At 51.6% G+C, this 18113-nt stretch overlaps 1 protein-coding gene across 2 annotated transcripts in view; it reads right to left on the bottom strand.

Moving 5' to 3' along the window:
- UBE2G1 (ubiquitin conjugating enzyme E2 G1) overlaps positions 1–18113 on the bottom strand; it is a 60174-nt gene that overhangs the window by 7893 nt on the left and 34168 nt on the right. For both annotated transcript variants that reach the window (XM_020964641.2, XM_078147387.1), the window contains 3 exons: positions 14602–14699; positions 11529–11707; positions 5816–5938 (listed from right to left, as the gene is read on the bottom strand). In XM_020964641.2, coding sequence (XP_020820300.1) covers positions 5852–5938; positions 11529–11707; positions 14602–14699 — 364 coding nt within the window. In that variant the 3' untranslated portion in view covers positions 5816–5851. The remainder of the gene's footprint in view (positions 1–5815; positions 5939–11528; positions 11708–14601; positions 14700–18113) is intronic.

Here is an 18113-nt window from a genome sequence, read left to right as displayed (position 1 = left end):
AGGAGGGCTGCTCAAGCTCAGAATGGCCCAGTCCACGGACAAGATGTGAAGCTGCACCGACGAAGTAAGAGGCAGCAAAGGGGTGCCACGGTGTACGGAGAACCAGGCCTACAGTTGGAGTCCTGAATTCACATCCAGGCTCAACATTTCCTAGCCGACAGACCTTGGGCAAGTCACTTCATCGGCTGGCCTCAGGCTCGACTATAAAATGGTGGAGGAGATTATCCTAGGTTCTCCTGCCTCCAGGGCTTGGCATGCAGCAGGTGCTATGTAAATGTCAGCTGAAGTTTAACTCTGTGTGTGTGTGAGCATGCAGACACGTGCACGCAGCTAATGTCAGGAGCACTGTTTCTCTCCATGACCTGCTCCTCCTGGACCCAGCCCCTCTCTGCTGGGTGCTGGGATGCTTTTCCTTCTGGCGGCTGCTTCTTGGTCCCCTTTGCTAAATCAACACCAGGGTCATGGCCCCTAATGGCGGGTATAGCTCAAGGCTCTTTCTCAGCCTTCCCTTCTATCTGTTCTTTTGGGGAGCTTGTCAGCTCCTCAAGGCTCCATTATCAGAGGACTTCCCAGTTGTGACATCCTGAGATCCACATTACTGACTGGATACCGACTGAGTGTCCAATTATCTGTCCTATGGGATAATACACACTCATTAAAGAGGGAAGTGTCTGAAGGAGCACTGCCTACCCACTGGACACTTCAGACCAGACATACCCTAGACAGCCTAAGCCCTACTTACCAACCCAACATGCAAGTCCTTATCTGTCCCCATGTCCTTTACCCCCTTCCATCCATACAGGTTTCTGTCTGGGCCAACATGGCGTCCTCAAGAACAGGCCATATCCAGCTGTGGAGGAATCATGGTGGAGAATGCTGTCTGCACCTAGAGGAGGAGCCGTGGAGTCTGGAGGCAGACCAGGGCGTATCATTTGCTCTCTCTCTTATTCTTTTGTTTGTTTGTTTCCTCTTTCTCGTGGTTTCTCCCATTGGTTCGAATTCTTCATTGCAACATGACTAATGTGAAATAGGAGAATGCTGTCTGCACCTAGAGGAGGAGCCGTGGAGTCTGGAGGCAGACCAGGGCGTATCATTTGCTCTCTCTCTTATTCTTTTGTTTGTTTGTTTCCTCTTTCTCGTGGTTTCTCCCATTGGTTCGAATTCTTCATTGCAACATGACTAATGTGAAATAGGTTCTATATGAATGTATGTGTAGATCCTATATCAGATGGCATGCCTTTTTGGGGTGGGGGGAAGGGAAAGATGGGGAGAAAGTTTGGAACTCAAGATCTTATGGAGGTGAATGTTGAAAACTAAAAACATATAAATTAAAAAAAAAAGAATAGGCCACATCACAACAGCCTGGTTTTCTTTTTTAACAGTTACTAAACTAGAAGAATTAGGGAAATAATACATCGTTTCCTTCAGTCTCATTTGATTTCTAAGTTTTTGCCTATTCCGCCATATGCCAATTTAAGGGGAGCCATTTAATTCCTGGTTCTTTGCCACTACAACAATCGTTGCTGTGAATATTACTGTGCACGGAGGACCTTTTCCTCCTCCTGAAGGGTTAGCAGGGGTTTTGCTTTGGGCAGAGATGCAAACTGCTCAAAAACGGCTTTTTCAAACCACGTCATGGCTCCACCAGAGATGCCTTAATGGCCTGGCACTTTCTTCTGGAAGCTCCTCCAACATCTGTTTGTCATTCTTCTTCTTCTTTTTTTTTTTTGGCCAAACTCTTGGGCGTGAGGTAGAATCTTAAGGGTTACCTCAATTTTTTTCCCCCAATATGGCTACAGGTAGATTAGATTTTTGTCTCTGAAAGCTACCCATTCACATACTTTAATCATCTATCAATTGGGAAATAGGTTCTTATTCTCAAAGACTTTGAATCAGTTCCCTACATATCTTGTAGATGAGCCCTTCCTCAGAGCAAGCTTGCTGCCAGCGGTTTCTCCCAGTTATCTGTTACTTCTGATCTCAGCTTTGCTGGATCTGCTTGTGCCAAACTTCCTGTCTTCTGTGATCCTCTTTCCATCTAGCTTTCCAGTGACACATGGCCCAAGGTGCTGATCTAAACCTCCTTTCTGCCAGATAGCTTTCCAGTTTTTCCATGTTTTTTCTCGAGTTTCTTGTGCTTCAGTATCGTGTCCACTCATCAACTTGCCCCACTGTTGTCTAGGGTGACTGCCTCGTGGCCCGGTGTAGAAATCTGGCCTGGCCAGTCCCCCTTCCTCTCCACTTTTTCATCACTGCCTCTGAGATCCTGCATCTTTAGTCTTCCAGATGAACTTATTTTTCTCATTCTAAAAAATAACCCTTTGCTAGTCTGACTGGCATGGCACCGAATAAGTAAATCAACTGAGGTAGTATTTTATTTCTGACATGCTGGTTTGGCTGACCCATGACTAATTAATATTGCCGCAATTATTTGGGCCTGTCTTTATTTCAGTAAAGCCTTCTGTAATTTTATTTGAACAGCTTCAAAGTGTATTCTGGTAAATCGATTTCCAGGTATTTTAGATATCCTATAGCTATATTAAATGGAATTTTTAAAAGAAAGAAATGTGAAGTACTTAAGTTAATATTTCAATCAAACTTTTTGGCTGCCTTTCTAGGGTCCTCTACACCACAGGTGCAAAACGTGATGTTGCTCATACTTACACCTCAATGTCTTTATCTTGTTTGACTGCCAACGCTAATTCTGGCACTATGATGGGAAGCGGAGACGAAGGATATTCTTGCTTTTCCTTCGATTTCACGGGAAAGCGATGCGGTTGATGCCCCACTGCCTGTGTTTGCAGTGGGTTCAGATATGTAACTGTTTTTTGTCCCTGCAGCTTGTCCTTCATCAGGGGTGAGGTCCTGACTTGCGAGTGAACTGGATTTAAGTGAGGCAGGCTTGTGCAAAGGCATCGGCCTCACTCTCTCCTCCAGAGTCACTGCAGTCCAGGGCTAATACCTGGTCAGGACAACTCGCAATGGCCCTGACGCAGGGGAGACCTTGGACTTTTTAAGCTGAGGTCTCTCCCAGGTCTCAGCTTGTCTGAGGTAAGAACTGAGGCAAATAACGGTATTTAACAGCTTAAATAAAGGTCCCTTTATTCCTGTTTTTCAGTGTCTGGTTTTATTCTTCCTAAACACAAATGGGTACGGTGTTTCGTCAAACGCCTTTACTGCCTCTACTTCAGTTTTGTTATCGTTATTAATATGGTCAATTGTGTTTATAATTTTCTTAATATTAAGGCAACCCAGAATTCCTAGCCTAGTGTACAATCTTTGTGATAGATGCTGCAGACCTGTTAATATTTTATGTAAAGTTTTTGCATCATTGTTCACTCAGGGGATTAGTCCACAATTTTCTTTCTTCATTTTGGCTCTCCCTGACTTAGGTACCAAGAACATATTTATGTCACAGAACAAATTTGATAAAATAACTTCTTTTGCTATTTCACTTGCAGTTTATGCATGGGATGAACTGTGCTCTGATTTCCTGACAGAATTTGTTTTGAGTGAAATGATGCAATCAAAGCATTTTGGAATTATTCAAATAGTCACTAAAAGGTCTGTATCCTTTGAATCAGAGACTCCACTGCTAGGCCTAAACCCTAAGGAAGCTGGTGATGAGAATGAAGTTCCCACGTACACCAAAAGTGATAGCAGCACTTTCTCTGAAAGCTAAGAATTGAAAAAAAAATTGAGCATCCACTGGGGAATGGCTAACAAATTTTGGTCTGTGAATACAATGGAAGATTCCTATAGGAAACGAGAAGCCTGGAAAGACCTCCATGAACTGATGTAGAGGCAAGTCAGTAAAGCCAAGAAAACACTAGCCACAGTAACACGGAAAGAGCTGCCACGCATCCCAAATCAAGGGTCAGCATAAGGAAACACTACCAATCGAGCAGCCCCCTTCTCCACAGCTATCAACACACTGGATGTGTTTTTGGACAGACTCACTCTATTCATTAGTTATGCTGATTTTTTTCCCCCTCTAAAGATGAATCTTTTTCATCTGGGTCAGGTCTCTGGGAAGAAGAGGAGAGGGATACTTGTAATAACTATGGTGAGGCCAAATACATGTATAAATTAAAACCTTTTTTTAAAAAAAGAATTTGTTTATAAAGCCATCTGGTCCTTTGGAAGGTCATTCAGGGGTTGTCCAATTCCTTTTTTGGGAATAAATAGGTTATTTAAATCATCTATTCCTTGTTCTGTTCACTTGAGTGTTTTATGCTTTTATAAATATTCATTCATTCCATTAAAATTTTCAGTGTCATTGGCTATAAACTGAGCAAAACAGTTACTAATACAGACCAGTGGTTTATATATCTTACTTAAAAGGAAAAAACCCCAGCGTCCTGTTTTCCTTGTCTCATTGCTTGATCAGAGTTCAGAGCTCTATGGTTTTCCCTGGGGACTGCTGGGGCTTGCAGCCCTCAAATTCTGGCAGATTCTCTGGCTGTCGCTTACTCTGATTGAATTCTCTAGGAGGATTTGTTCTCAGGCCCATCAGTTCAGTTTACCTAACTTTTGGCAAAGTATTTGATGGTAGAGATCTGGTGGAGCACCCCAAGGGGCTGTGCTGCCTCCTATTCCACTGGGTAACTTTTACCGCAGATTTGGCTCGCTCCGGACACAAACCCACCTCTTGGTAACTTGCTCAGATCACTCCCAGTTCTGTCTTCTGGGGCCAAACCCCACCTGTCTAGTTCCTTCTCCATATGGTGACCTTCCATGTCCTGGAGGGCTGTTTCTTTCCTCCAGATGAACCATCGCTGGCTCCTTCAACTGATTCTCAGATGGCCTGGGCTCAAAGCCTCCCCAATTCCCAATGCCGTCTGGATTTCAGAAAGGGAACTGATGAACACCACCATAGGGGGAGTTACAAGTCACCAAGCACTGGGCATTGGACATTTCCTTGGATCATTATGGCAACCTTGGGAGATAGGGTTCAATGATCATCCCCATTTGACAGATGAGGACACTGAGGCTCAGACCCATGGTCTTATTACTGCTAAGTCTTTGAGGTGGGATTTGAACTCAGGCCTCTTCAACTCCAGGAACAATGTTCTCATCCACCTGACCCTGCAGCTCCCAAGTCCAACAACAGGGGATATTAACAGGAGGCAAGTGACAAAAGATGAAAATGGCTTCATTGGTGGGGTGGGGGTGTCAACAGCAGAGAGGTACAGAGACCTGACCCCACCTACCCCCAGGCTTCCCCGTACAGCATGTTTAACTTACACCTCAGGCTCTCAAGTCCAAGACTGAAGGAAAGGGTCACTGAGACCCACTGCTTTAACAGAAAAGGAAACTGAAGCCCTGGGAAAGAAGCTCTTGTCAGGGTCACCTGCACCTAAGTGTCCCTCCTGGGACCTAGTCTGCAGGACACATATTTTGTTGACAAAAGGGCTGTACAATAGCTGATGACGATCACCTGGAGCAACATCTGTTCCCGTGGTGATGCTCAGCAGCCAAGGGGCCCCACCCTAAAAGGCCACCTGGTGGGGAACTGACAGATGAAGCTGGGCTGGCCACCTGTCTGCAGACCCGATGGAGACAAAGGCGAAGCCGGGCCAGTCCTCTGCCCCAGAGACAAAGCCGGGCCAGTCCTCTGATGAAGTCAGGCCGGTCCTCTGCCCTAAAGAGGAAGGCAGGCTGGTCTTGCCAGCCGGTACACAGCAGAACAGAAGTTTCTGTTTGGGCTTTGGTGCCAACTCCTGGAGCCTTTGAGAACTCACAGATCCTAGAACAGGAAGATTACCAACTAAATGGGGGAAAACACCCTCTTAGGGTTTAAAGACACACTTACCCTGAAAAAGTGAAGCTATGAGCTGCTACCCAAAGGTCACTCGAAAGCAGTCTCTTGGCTTTTCCTCACACAGCGGGCTACTTTCCTCTTGAATTCTCCATTCCGGTCTTCCCTCCATTCTTTCTGCAGGCGGACAAACAAAGTGCCAAGATGATTAGAAGACACTTCCTCTCAATCTTAACTATGTTTCAAACACCTCCAGCAGGCCTGCCTTGGTGGCTTCCACACACTTGCAATTTTAAATGTAGAAAGACAGAATGTGAGAGAAAGCAACAAAAACTGGGCAGGAAGAATTGCACCAGGTGCCGCAAGGAAAGAAATCTGACGCCCTCCCAAGGTTGGCTGGGCATGTGGAGCAGGGATTCAATGCAAATGGAGGTAAGGGGAAGAGCAGAAGAGGTCATGTAAGAAATTGTTCTATCACCTTTACATATCTCTGCCCTCATCCCCCCTAAAGGGGGGGGGGGCAGCTAGGTGGCGCAGTGGATAGAGCACCTGCCTTGGATTCAGGAGGACCTGAGTTCAAATCTGGCCCCAGACACATAACACTCACTAGCTGTGTGACTCTAGGCAAGTCACTTAACCCCAACTGCCTCACCAAAACCAAAACAAAACGAGAGAAATAGAGAGAGTCCTCATAATAAAAGAAAAAAGAGGGGAGAACAGTTCAGCAAAACTCGTGACACTTCCCTCAAGTCTGATGGTGTATGCACAGATCCACACCCATAGCTCCCCCCCCCTTCACAAAGAAGGGCTTAGCAATGCACGCTCATTTGGAATCCCTCCTATTTTCAACCAACCAACCAAGAGGCAATTATTATGCACCTCCCTTGGGCAAGCACTGGGAATGGGGCCCCAGTGGCAGCAGGGCATGGAGGGCTGAGAAAAGAAACCATAGCTCAAAGTCCACCTCTGATCCCCAGAGCCTAGGAACACAGAGAAATGGCAAGGGACCTTCGAGCCATTGAGGCCAACATCTTCAATTTGCAGATGAGGAAACGGAGGCACTAAGAGGTTGAGTGCTGTAAGGGCAAATCCTGAAAGTCTGAGAAGTGGTCAGTGGGGGCAGGGTAGGGCAGGTACATAGCCTTTGTGGGGGGCCGGAAGCCCCTCTAGCTGGGCAGTCACTTGGAAATCAATCAACAAACACTTAGCACAAAGAAAGAAGCATCCTCTGCTCCCAATAGCCAGCATGCAAGAGACACCTGAGAGTATAAAGGACAGACCCAGGAAGGTCCAGAGCTGCCCAGGCCCCCGGTCCTGTCCACTGGACCATGCACATTCCTGTGCCTATTCTTCAAGCTAGTCCCCTCTGCTGTTGTGGCCCTGGGCAGGAAGCTGCCCAAGGTGTCGCCATCCCTCCCTTGGGGCATCAGAACCGCACTGGAGCACTACAACTCCTCTACTGCCATCTCCTGTGGTGGTTGTCTGGGTACAGCCTGAACAGAATCTCCTTTACACAGTCGCAAAGAGCCATCTCCCCTCCCTGCCCCAACTGCTTCTTCATCTTCAAGGCTGCTTCTCATCGGAGATGGCCTCCAAGCTTGTCCCCTCTGGTTTACTTTCCTCTGAACACAGTTTGGACGGTCTACACTCTCTCTCTAAAACGCCATGCTCACAACAAAGCTCTGCTCCAGACTCCAGCAGCGAGGAGAGCAGCGCCTCACACGGCACACCAACATCTGGCGCTCACCAGGAAGCCTGTCTCCCTCCCCACCCGGCACTGCTCAGCATGGGTCCTACAAGGGAGTTAGGGTAAGCAGTTTCTGCCCTGTCCAGTGGGCAGCAGGAGCCCATAAAAGCACAGCAACACGGAATGGCACCTTAGCCTGAATATTCTAATGAGGAACGTGGGAAAGACACCAAGGAAGGCACCGCCCACACCCTAAGGCCCCCGAGGCTCCTCTGTCCACCCTGCAGCTGAACCTGACTGACTGTACTGTGCTATCAAGCACAGCACGCCTGCACCCTGAGCTGCCCTGGGCAGGTCACAGCTCCCCTCCGTTTCCTCAACTGTAAAGTGGGGATCATAATCGCATCTACCTGCCAGGGTCCTCGTGAGGATCAAGCGAGAGACTATTTGTAGAGTGTTTCGTTAGCACAGTGCCTGGCACACAGCAGGCACTTAATCAATGCTTGTTCCTCTCCCCTTCCCCAAATGCTTTTGCATTCATCCACTCATTTATTCATTCGTACCACCTATCTCAAAAATCTTTCAACACTTGTCCCCTGCAAACCTCCCCACCCCACCCCATTTCCTGGCCAGGAACCTGGTGACTATCGGTTGCGCTCAGGATAAATGACAACTCTTCTTGGGATCTCCAAAAGGCCACAAGGCCTGCAACTGGCCGCAAGAACACCACGCCCCTTGGGGCTCTGAGGCCCTGACAGATTTGCTGAGAGCCCAGAAGGGAGAGAGCAGAAAGATGAAGGAATCAATGAGGAGGTAGAGGAGCAGAAGAGCCTAGTGGCCTCTATAAAAGGCCTTTCCTTCAAGTGAAGAGGTCTTCACCTTTTCCCTTGGCAGTCAGTCTGGGGAAGTTGACTGACCCCTTCTTAAGAAGTGTGTTGTTAACAGAATGAAATAAAAAAAGGCACAGCATTGTAAAGGAAACAAATTACACTGAAAATAGTTACCACAATCTATTTTTTAAAAAAGAACCCAAAGCCAATATCACAGGTGCCAGGTTGGATATAAAAGACTTCTATTGACCCTGTAATTCTCTCCATCTAGGCCTCCTCCCACTTTTCAGATAGACCAAGAGAGGGTCTGAGAAGGAAGCAGACTTGGGCTGCACTGTGAAGGTGAAGGATTTGGGTACCTCCTCCTGGAAATTCTCTTGTGTAGGAGAATGAGCCTGTGTGCCAGCCCAGTAGGGCAAGCTAAACAACACCAGCCGTCAGCTTAGCTCAGGCTGCCTGGGTCAGAGGTTAGGCTCAGGAAAAATGATACAATGCCTACTTGACTCCTGTTACCCATCAAACAGCTTCTAGAGAGTGATTTCTGAGCCAAGGCAAGGGGTCTTGAAAACCTCCCCTCACATACGGCTCTCAACTGGGAATCTGGACTATTTCAAATGGCTGAAAAGAGCCTGGCCATCCGCGCCAGGGTTTGTCTCTTGTGACACGCTCATAAATGCTGCTCTGGATAAAAGGAACCACTGTCAGTGAAGAACAGATGCAGGTTCTGGAGAGGCTGAGGAAGCTGGCCAGATCAGAGCAGATCCCACAGAGTTCACTGTGGTGGAGGTGATGCCCAGAAACGCGCCACTCCTGGTATTCATTGGCAGAAATCCCCTCTTCCCAGGGAGTTCAAGAATTCACATTCCACAAACGACATCAACTAGATGAACAATTAGTTTGCTCTCTTGAATAATGGAATGCCTCACCAACAATGTCCTGCGTAATGTTTCCCACTATCTTTTTTGTACATTAGACCTGATCCAAAGGGACTGGATCTGGTGGGTGGAGGTAACCAATAATCACTAGGATGCTTTCAATAGCAAGGTAGAGACAGCCCTCCCTGCACATGGAGTCAGGGAAGCTCTCCTCCACCCACTCCAGTGAGCCTGGCCTCCACCCAAGGCAGGCTGCATGACTAGATGAGAGATTGGGGGGGGGGCGCGAGCTACTTTGGCTGGGATGCAGAGGCCTCGGCCACTGGGGGCACCCATGCCAAGTGGGTGCAGACAAGAGCGGTCACTCCAAGACTCACCACCCACACAGGAACAACAAGGTGGCTGATGAGCCCCTAGGACCACGCGTGCACACCAGGGGTGTGTCAAGAGCCAGTACCATCGACACAAGCCGCTCAGGGGGCCCTGTTCTCCTGGGCACCCTGCACATCCAATTCACATCAATCCGGAAGTGTCACACGAAGCACCGTCTATGCACCAGGCACAGGGGAGGCCTGGGGGAATCCAAGGACAAATGGACCGTCCACCCTCACATCTGGCAGGGGAGACTGCAGAGACAGCATCAAGACTGAACTAACAGACACAGACAGATACCAAGGGCATCCAAGCTAAACCGGGGGAGTGGGCCTGAACTGCTTCTTCCCCAAAGGAGAGAAGAACAAAACTGTCCCAAGAGGCAGCCAGCCACAATGGGGTCAAGGCTCAGGCAGGCCTGGGGTCAAGTCCTCCCAACAACACTGCAGGACCCTGCCATCTGGCACAGCAAGGGCCCAACTGTACTAGGGGAAGATCTGGGGCAAATGGGGAGCTCAGGGCTGGCTCCCCCAACAGAAGAGGGCATGCAGGGCAGAGACTAGAGGCAAGCTAGAGCCAGGACCCAAGGGCCTTGAAAAGCCTGGCAAGTCTGCACTCAAGCCAAGAGGAAGGAGGGTGTCACAGCACATTCCTGAGCAGGAGAGAAGGGGGGATGCTTGCGTGGAAGCTGGGGGGGTGATGGAATGAGAAGACAGATGGGAGACATTCTGCAGAGGAGGGGGGCAGAGGCTAGAACCACCCATGGTCACAAGCACTCCAGAGCCTGCCTGGCAGTGTTGATGAGATCACCGAGGGCAGGACGGGAGAGTGAGTAGGCCTAGCTGGGACAGAGCCCCAGAGGCGTGCATACACCCCGAGGATGGCCATGATGAGGGTGAGGGTGTGCTAAAGCAGACCCAGGAACAGAGGAAGAGGAGGGTGGACAGCAGAGTTCAACGCTGCAGAGCGGGTCTGAGAAACTGTGGGCAAAGAGCAGATGGCTGCTAATGGTGGAGCTGATGTGAGGCCAAAGGGCAGGACAGATCCATGTCCAAGTATCCCAGGGTGGGGCCCGGGAAGAGGCTGTAAGGGCTTTTCCCTCCAGTGTCTACCAGAGAGGAAGCCCAGAGAGCTGGCAGAGGGCTTGGCTCTGCCCAAGAGAGCTGCCTCTGAGTTGGGGAGGAGAGGGAGCTCAGGGCAAGGCTGAGGACTGAGGCCAGACATGGCCCAATGCTGGGGACTGGAAGGTCTGTGGAAATCACCTTTAGGAGTCTCATGATGGAAAATGCTATCCACACCCAGAGAAAGAACTATGGAGTTTGAATGCAGATCGAAGCAGACTATCTGCTATTTTCTTCTCTTCTGTTTTGTTTCTTCTTTCTTATGGTTCCTCCCACTGGTTCTAGTTCTTCCTTACAACATGACTTATGTGAAAACATGTTTAATAGCAATGTATATGTATTGCGTGTCGTGTTGGGGAGAGAAGGGGAGAAAAATTTAAAACTCAAAAGCTTACGGGATTGTTGATAAATCAAAAAAAAATTAATAAAAAAATACAAAAAACCATGAAATAACCTTTGGGGTAGGTGTACTAAGTCACACACAATTCCTGCCTTGTCCTAAGTTCACAAAACCTCTACACCGTGTACCTGTGGCTGAGGTGAACCCTCCCTGGCCTTAATAGAGGTGGTCTCCCTCCTCAGCCACACCTCTCAAATGCCCAGCTGAGCTGTCTGTCACTTCCCACATGTGACGTGTCCTGAAGACACCCTCTACCTCTGGAAGGGCCCTGCCATTTCTTCTCCCTGTCCTTCTGCTGGGGCCCTTTTGGGCTGAATGTAAACACCCCCTCCCCCAGCCCCAGGGCAGGGACCATTTGGGGTGGGGATTTGCAAAGGAGGAAGGGGGTCCATGCAGCTGCCCCAGGGGCTAGGACAGCGCAGCCACACAACAAGCCCGTTTATAAATATCAAGAATCAACAGAAAGCACATTTCCAACTTACGGCTGCGTCCACGTTCGCGGGCGAGTCTCCATTGGGATCTGCCAGCATAGAAATGACGCTAATCATGATGGTTTCCACCGTGTGGATGGGGAGCCAGCGCTCTTCGGGCTTTTCATAGCCATATTTATCTTCCCCAGGTTCGTGAAGAATAGAAATGCACACATCACCATTTTTGTCAACTGAAAAAAACCCAAACATTGAAAACAGAGGTTGGTGGTGGTGGCCATCTCCTAGCGCTTTCCGCGGCAAGCCCAGAGAGGCGCTCCCCAGACACTGCCAGCAGGAGCTGCGGCCACAGGGACTCTGCCCCACCGCCCAACAGCCCCAGGGCCCCCCATCACTCTGAGGCGAGGTGTGTCTGGGCCACCTCCCTACCTCCAGGCCCAAGAGATGCACAAGGCAGGGAGAGATACAAAGGAAGGCAAGGACGGAAACAGCTACCAAGATATTTAAGAACGTTCACAGAGACCCTGCTTCAGAGGGGGCCAAGATGCCCCCATGGGTCTTCTGGCTTGCAGTGGACCAAAACAGGACCTAGGGAGACAAAGAGGAGAGGAAAGGAGGGAGGGAGAAGGGAGAGGGGAAGGAAAGAAGGAAGAGAGGGGAGAGGGAGGTGAGAGGGAAGGGAGAGCTGCTCCAAACCAGCACCTCCTGGTGTGTGCGCGCCTGTGCGTGGGATGAGTCGCCTCGTCCCACAGGCCTCTGGTTAAGCTTCAGACTCTGTGATCGTATTTTGAGGTTTTCTTGGCAGAGACACTGGAGTGGTTGGCTGCTTCCTTCTCGAGCTCATTTTACGGATGAGAACGCTGAGGCAAACGGCGTGAAGGGACGTGCCCAGGGTGACCCAGCTAGGAAGTGGCCAAGATGAGTCTTCTGACTCCAGACCCAAGGCTCTAGCCACTGCGTCACCCATCAGAGCCTAAATTCGAATGCAGGGCCGTTGCGTATATCTCCAGGCTGCTCATGCCTCAGTGCCCTGACCTAATGAGCCTTCCTGCCTTCCTCCCTCTGCTCTCAAGGAATGGCTTTTTCAAAAGAAAACAGTGAAAAGTGAAAAGAGACCAAGACAAAGCTGGTCGCGCTCCAGGGATGCAGCTACTCCATCTCATTCGCTTTACAGGGCAAACGTGCCCAGACGCCAGGCTGAATGCCCACTACCCACAGAGTAAAGCCCACCCGCGGGTCCCGTCTCTCTGCAGCGAGCAGGTTGACGTCCTGTTCTTTCCTTTTAACGCCTCTCGGTTTAAATGCGGGCCCGCACCTCACCCTCCACGCAGATGCCTCCTCGTCTGTGTCTCCCAGCCCCGAGCTGTGTTCTCAGTCTGATTCTCTGTCCCCAGATGCTTCAGGGGCAGAAACAGCCTGGGCCTCCACACACTCATCCCCCGACTCGACCCTGATGGGTCCGACCCTCCCATGCCCCTCCTGCCCTCAGCCTCACCCACCTGGGCTGTTCAGGCTGTCAGTCCCAGGTCCTGGTGATGTCTGGACCATTCTCAGCACCCACTTCCTGCCCTCCATGGGCCTGGGCCCTAGCTGAGCCTCCCCTGGCCGTCCTCTCCAGCAGCTTCCCCAGCTATCCCCCACGCGCCACCAGAACAGCCTTTCCCGGGCTCTATGCTCTCGTGTCTGTGACTGCGGCCAGGCCTGTGGGCCGTGCTCTAATGCCTGCTGCCCCATACCGTGGCACTGACCGGGAGAGCCACGCCTTTCCCCCTCTGCCAAACAGGTGCACTCTGAGGCCCCAGGGCTGTCTGAGAGAGAGCTTCCCGTCTGATGTGGCTGGGAGTTAACAGCAGATCTCTAGGTCTATCCCACGCAGATCAAGGCAGCGGGCCGCCAGGCCTGACCACAAACGACGGGGGCCACGAAGACTCCCTGGGCCTTCACCCATTGCAGGAAGAGGGGCAGCCCTGGCTCGGCTCCTGGGGGTCCTCGTTCCCCTTCCCCGCCTGGGTCATGATCGGGACACCTCCTCTCAGATACTCAGAAGGGCAGAAGAAGTCCCAGAGGCCACAGTCGTCTCCACAGGGACAGTTCAGAACAGCTTCGTTTGGGGATGCCCCAAGCCCGGCACGGGGGAGGCATCAAAGGCCGTCCGGGGCCCACCCTGCTGCAGCGCCAGGGGCGTACGTCCTCCTAGAACGTCGGCCCCGGACCTCATTCTCTGTACCGGCATCCCTACAGTGAACACACGTTCCTGGCACACCCCAGGTGCTTAATAAGGCCGTGATGCTGGGACACCACCACATCAAGTCACCAACCAAGAAATAAGCTTATATTAAATGCGTACGGCACGGTGACTCACAAGGTCCCGGAAACAACAAGGGCAGGGCAAAGACACACAGTGTACAGGTGAAGTAAATAAATGCAAATGAGCTGGGAGGGTAGGGAATGAGAGGGGACGGCCAGCCTGGACAAAGGCGTGGAGGCAGGAGATGAAACGTCGCTGTGGGCCACAGAGGGAGAGGTGAGCCAGCCTGTGAGCCAAGGATGGTGATGGCAGCCTCACCAGGGAAGGAATGAGACAGTCAGCCCTACGCTTGGCGCCTCCAGACAGCAGGGCAATGAACGCTCCTGAGCCAGCAGCATCTGCGGCACTGATACTGAGGGGGTGCAAGAATTAAGTACATCGAAGGCCAGCGTGGCTCTTCCGGGAGCCCCGGCTTCCCTGACCTTGGTCAACACTTGCTTGGCCCACAGGTCACTGAAAGCACACTTTCCTTCTATTTGCTTTTTTTTTTTTTTTTTGCTTTTTGGTGAGGCGATCGGAGTTAAGTGACTTGCCCAGGGTCACACAGCTAGTAAGTGTTAAATGTCTGAGGCTGGATTTGAACTCAGGTCCTCCTGACTCCAAGGCCAGAGCTCTATCTTTTTACTTTTTAAAGCAATCATGACTCCCGTCAAAGGAGGGGGCTCATCAGCCCAGATGTCTGCACAAGCCAGGTGCAGCCAAGTCAAGGTGATTCAAAGAAGCTGTGGCCTGCACTCTGGCTTCCTTCCTGATTCTATGACCAAGGCACTTCCCACAGTTCCAAAGCTTGCAACGGTAAAAACAAAACCGGAAACTCACCATTTGGGTGCCATATCTCTGTGATGAACTTCATTTTTGGTGGTCTGAGGGGGTAGTCTTTTGGGAAAGTGAGATGAGCTTTGAAAACACCCCCTTCGCTGCAAAGGCAAAAAGAACATCTTATAAGAAACCTGCACAAAATAAAAACCTCATTTCCCCACGCTGGCTGTGACTTTGGCTGGTGGCAGACACTTGACACACACTCACCAAGGCCAGGATCAAAGGATGGTGAAGTTCTGGGGTCTGCCTGGAGGCGCCTGGGCTGAGCATCTGGCCCAGTGGCTACGGAACTTCAGGACTCCCTGCCTCTCCCGCCCCTTCTCCCTCTGACTTTTTGCTCCTACTCCCCGCTCCATGTGGTTTTTGGACGTCCAGCCCACACCCCGCCGTGCCATGCTGTGCCGGGAGAGAAGCTCCTGGTGCTTTTTGGATCCAGAGGCTAGAGAACATTTCTCAGTTTGTTAGCATTTTAAACTCTGCTTTTTCTCTTCCTGGGTGTGCGCATTTCACTGTTCCTCTCCCAATTTTTTGCTCGATGATTTGTAGAGAGGGGGTGGAAGAACACCCCTGCCTTCTCCAGGAAGGTGCCCCCCCACCCTCCCAGCTGCTCAGAATCCAACGTCTCCAATCGGAGGGAACCATGGCTGGAGGCTTCATGATGTTGAATCTGCCTGCTGAAAGGTTTGGAAGTTTAATTTGTAGACAGGAGGCCAAAGTTTCCCTGGCTTTTCAAAAGGGGCAGGGGGGTAAGGGAAAGTCAGGGGCTTGGGGAGCGCGCTCTGGGCACTCCACTTAGAGTCATTCAACAGGCACAGATTAGGTGGAGGGAAGACACAGAGAGGAAAGCTACCCCAGAGAAGAGGCCAAGCCACTGGCCAGAGTGGCCCACAGACTCCCAGGCCTGGGAAGTATGCCCACACCAGGGCAAGAAAAATCTCTCAAACTGCCAGCCTTTACTGGAAGGAGCCCACCCCACCATCCATTGTGCCTACCCCTGCTTCCTGACCCTCTGCCTAAAGCTCTTGGGGAACAAGGGTCACCTCCACCCTTCAAGGGATCCTACCAGCCTGCACAACGCCCATCATCTCTCCCCAAGGATGCCAAACACCCCCAGTCTCTTGGACTGCCCTGCCCCTGTCCTCCAATCCCCATCTGTCAGAACAGCACCCTCTCCCCTAGACCAGAGACCGACCTTCCCTCCCTGGGGGGAGGTGAGCCTCTCGGCTCTGGAATCCTACTTTGGGGCATGGCCCTTGGTCCATGTTCAAACACCCTCCCTGGGCAGCCCACTCTCTGCCCTGTCCTATCTATGAGCTCCTCCTCCCCACGGGGCTCTGGCCAGCTAACCCGCCTACCCCCTTGCGGGACACTGGCAGTGTCCGCCAGACAGTTCTACTTACAGCTCAGCCAGTGGGCAGCTTTCCTGAGTCTGACCTCCATCAGAGCTGCTAGGTCATCCCCAGAAAGGAGGCTGCATGTGTGCCTAGCTCTGGGGGAGGCGCCCCTGGCTGGCCCATCAGGGGCTCCTTCTTTGGAAGGCTCTCTCTCCTCTCCTCAGGAAATGCCCACCTGTAAGACTCAACTCAGGTCCTAGAAGGCTCGGCTGACCCCCTTCCCCCCTCCCCAAGCCTGGCTGCTCAATGTCACTCTCCCCACCCCCCTCCTCTCTCCTTCAGTCTCCCCAAACAGAATACAACAAGCCCTTTGACAGGGCAGGGCCCGTTGTTTCTTTCTGCTTGTACCTCCGCTAACTAATGAACGCTCAGCACAAGTGCTGGGTGCAGGGGGCTCGGGGCCAGTCCTGGGCCGAGCCCCCAAGGCACTTGCACACGCTGTCATTCACAATTGCGTGTCCACGAGTCACAAGCAAAGGCGAGCCATGGCATCCTGTCCCCCCACACCTCTTTCATCCAGGGCCCGCTGAGTGCCGGGCACTTTATGGATATGATCTCATTTAATCCTCACACCCTGGGAGGGAGGTGCCGTCAGCCTCCCCGTTTTACAGATGAGGAAACTGAAGCAGACATCAGTTAGGATGGGACCTGCGCAGGGTGCCACAGCTAGGAAATGTCTGAGCCTGGACTGGCCCTCGGGTCCTCCTTTCTGACTCCAGCCTGGAGCCGCAGGCACCACTGCCACTTTGCAGGGGAGGCCTTTCCAGCCTCTCTGCCCGGCTGCAGGAGTCCCCTCCCTTTCGTCTACGGGCTCCTAGGGTTCCTTCCCACTGGGCGGGCATCCATCATTTCAAGTCAAGAGCTGTCCCTGGGGCCGCAGAACCTTTTGGTCTGTTCAAGTTTGTCTGGGTGATGACGGCATGTTGGGGCTATCCTAGGACCATCCAGACTGATTCCTCTCGAAGGAGAGAGAGCAAGGAATCTGCCTCGGGCCCCTCCTAGATCGTGGTGCTGGGGCATGTGCAAGGGTGTGCCCAGCCCTGCAAAGGATGGCTAGGGAAGTGGGGAGCCAGAGGATCTGAAGCGCATGGGAGAAAGATGCGCAACGCCCAGTGGGTCCTCTGATGGGGCGTGCCCGGAAGACCACGGCCAAGGAAAGAGGCACTCAGTTAAATATGGGTCCTGACGGCTGTGGGGAGGTGGTCTTGGGAAGTGGGAACAACACCCCATCAGGAAGCTGTAAAACGAGACGTTCTGACTTCCACCCCTAAGGAAGGCTTCTAACACCCGCTACCCCACGGGGTGACCCTCCATTACAGCTCAAGCTCCTGGGCCCTGGCACATGACAAAGGCAGAAGTTCTACATCTGGCTCCTCCCGCCAGGTCACCTTAGTGCACCCCCTCCTGGTCCACATCCTTGCCTTCGCTGCCCATGATGGACACCCAATCTGGCCTCTCAATTGTCTCTGCAAGCTGTTTTCCATGAAGGCTTCAGAGACCCCAGGCTATCCCTTCTCCTGACAGCCTCGAAAAAAGTGCTACTTGCGTCATTACATTCATCATGACTGTCTTTCCAAGTAAGATTATGCTTTAAAAATAACGGACCCCCCTCAACCTTTTCAGGTGAGTGTTTTAACCCCAAGGGTTCATGCAGCTTCCCTCTTGTAGAAGCTCTCTGGGCAGGACCAAGGCCCTTCCTCTGGCTCTCAGGCTAGGAATGCTGTGCAGAAGGCTGAAGCTGCTCAGAGCTTCCAAGCCAAGACTGCCAAGTTCCTGTGTGGTATTTTGCACACACAAAGAAAACTCTGAGCGCACTTCTGGAGTAAGAAGAAAGCAGCAAACACAGGTTTCAAGACTGGTCCAGAGGCCACTCCCCCTTTTCCCCATCATGAGGCAGGTGCCTGGCTCAACAGTGCAGGGCGGCGGGAGCCCAACACCACTCAACCCATGTGGCGGGTTCTTAGAGCCACTGAAGCGCCGTAGGGCAAGAGCACTGAGAGTCTGGCTGGCTCTCCTCTGTCTCTCTCCCTCCATCCCTCATTTGTGCCTGAGTTAAGATTGCAAGCTCAGTTTTCCTGCTAATCCCAGTCCTATGCTTGTGTCAAGGAGATGCAAGTG

This window comes from Phascolarctos cinereus, unplaced genomic scaffold (assembly GCF_003287225.1).
Source record: "Phascolarctos cinereus isolate Bilbo 61053 unplaced genomic scaffold, phaCin_HiC Scaffold_7;HRSCAF=346, whole genome shotgun sequence".
Lineage (NCBI taxonomy): Eukaryota > Metazoa > Chordata > Mammalia > Diprotodontia > Phascolarctidae > Phascolarctos > Phascolarctos cinereus.
This window is presented reverse-complemented; position numbering and strand designations above follow the sequence as displayed.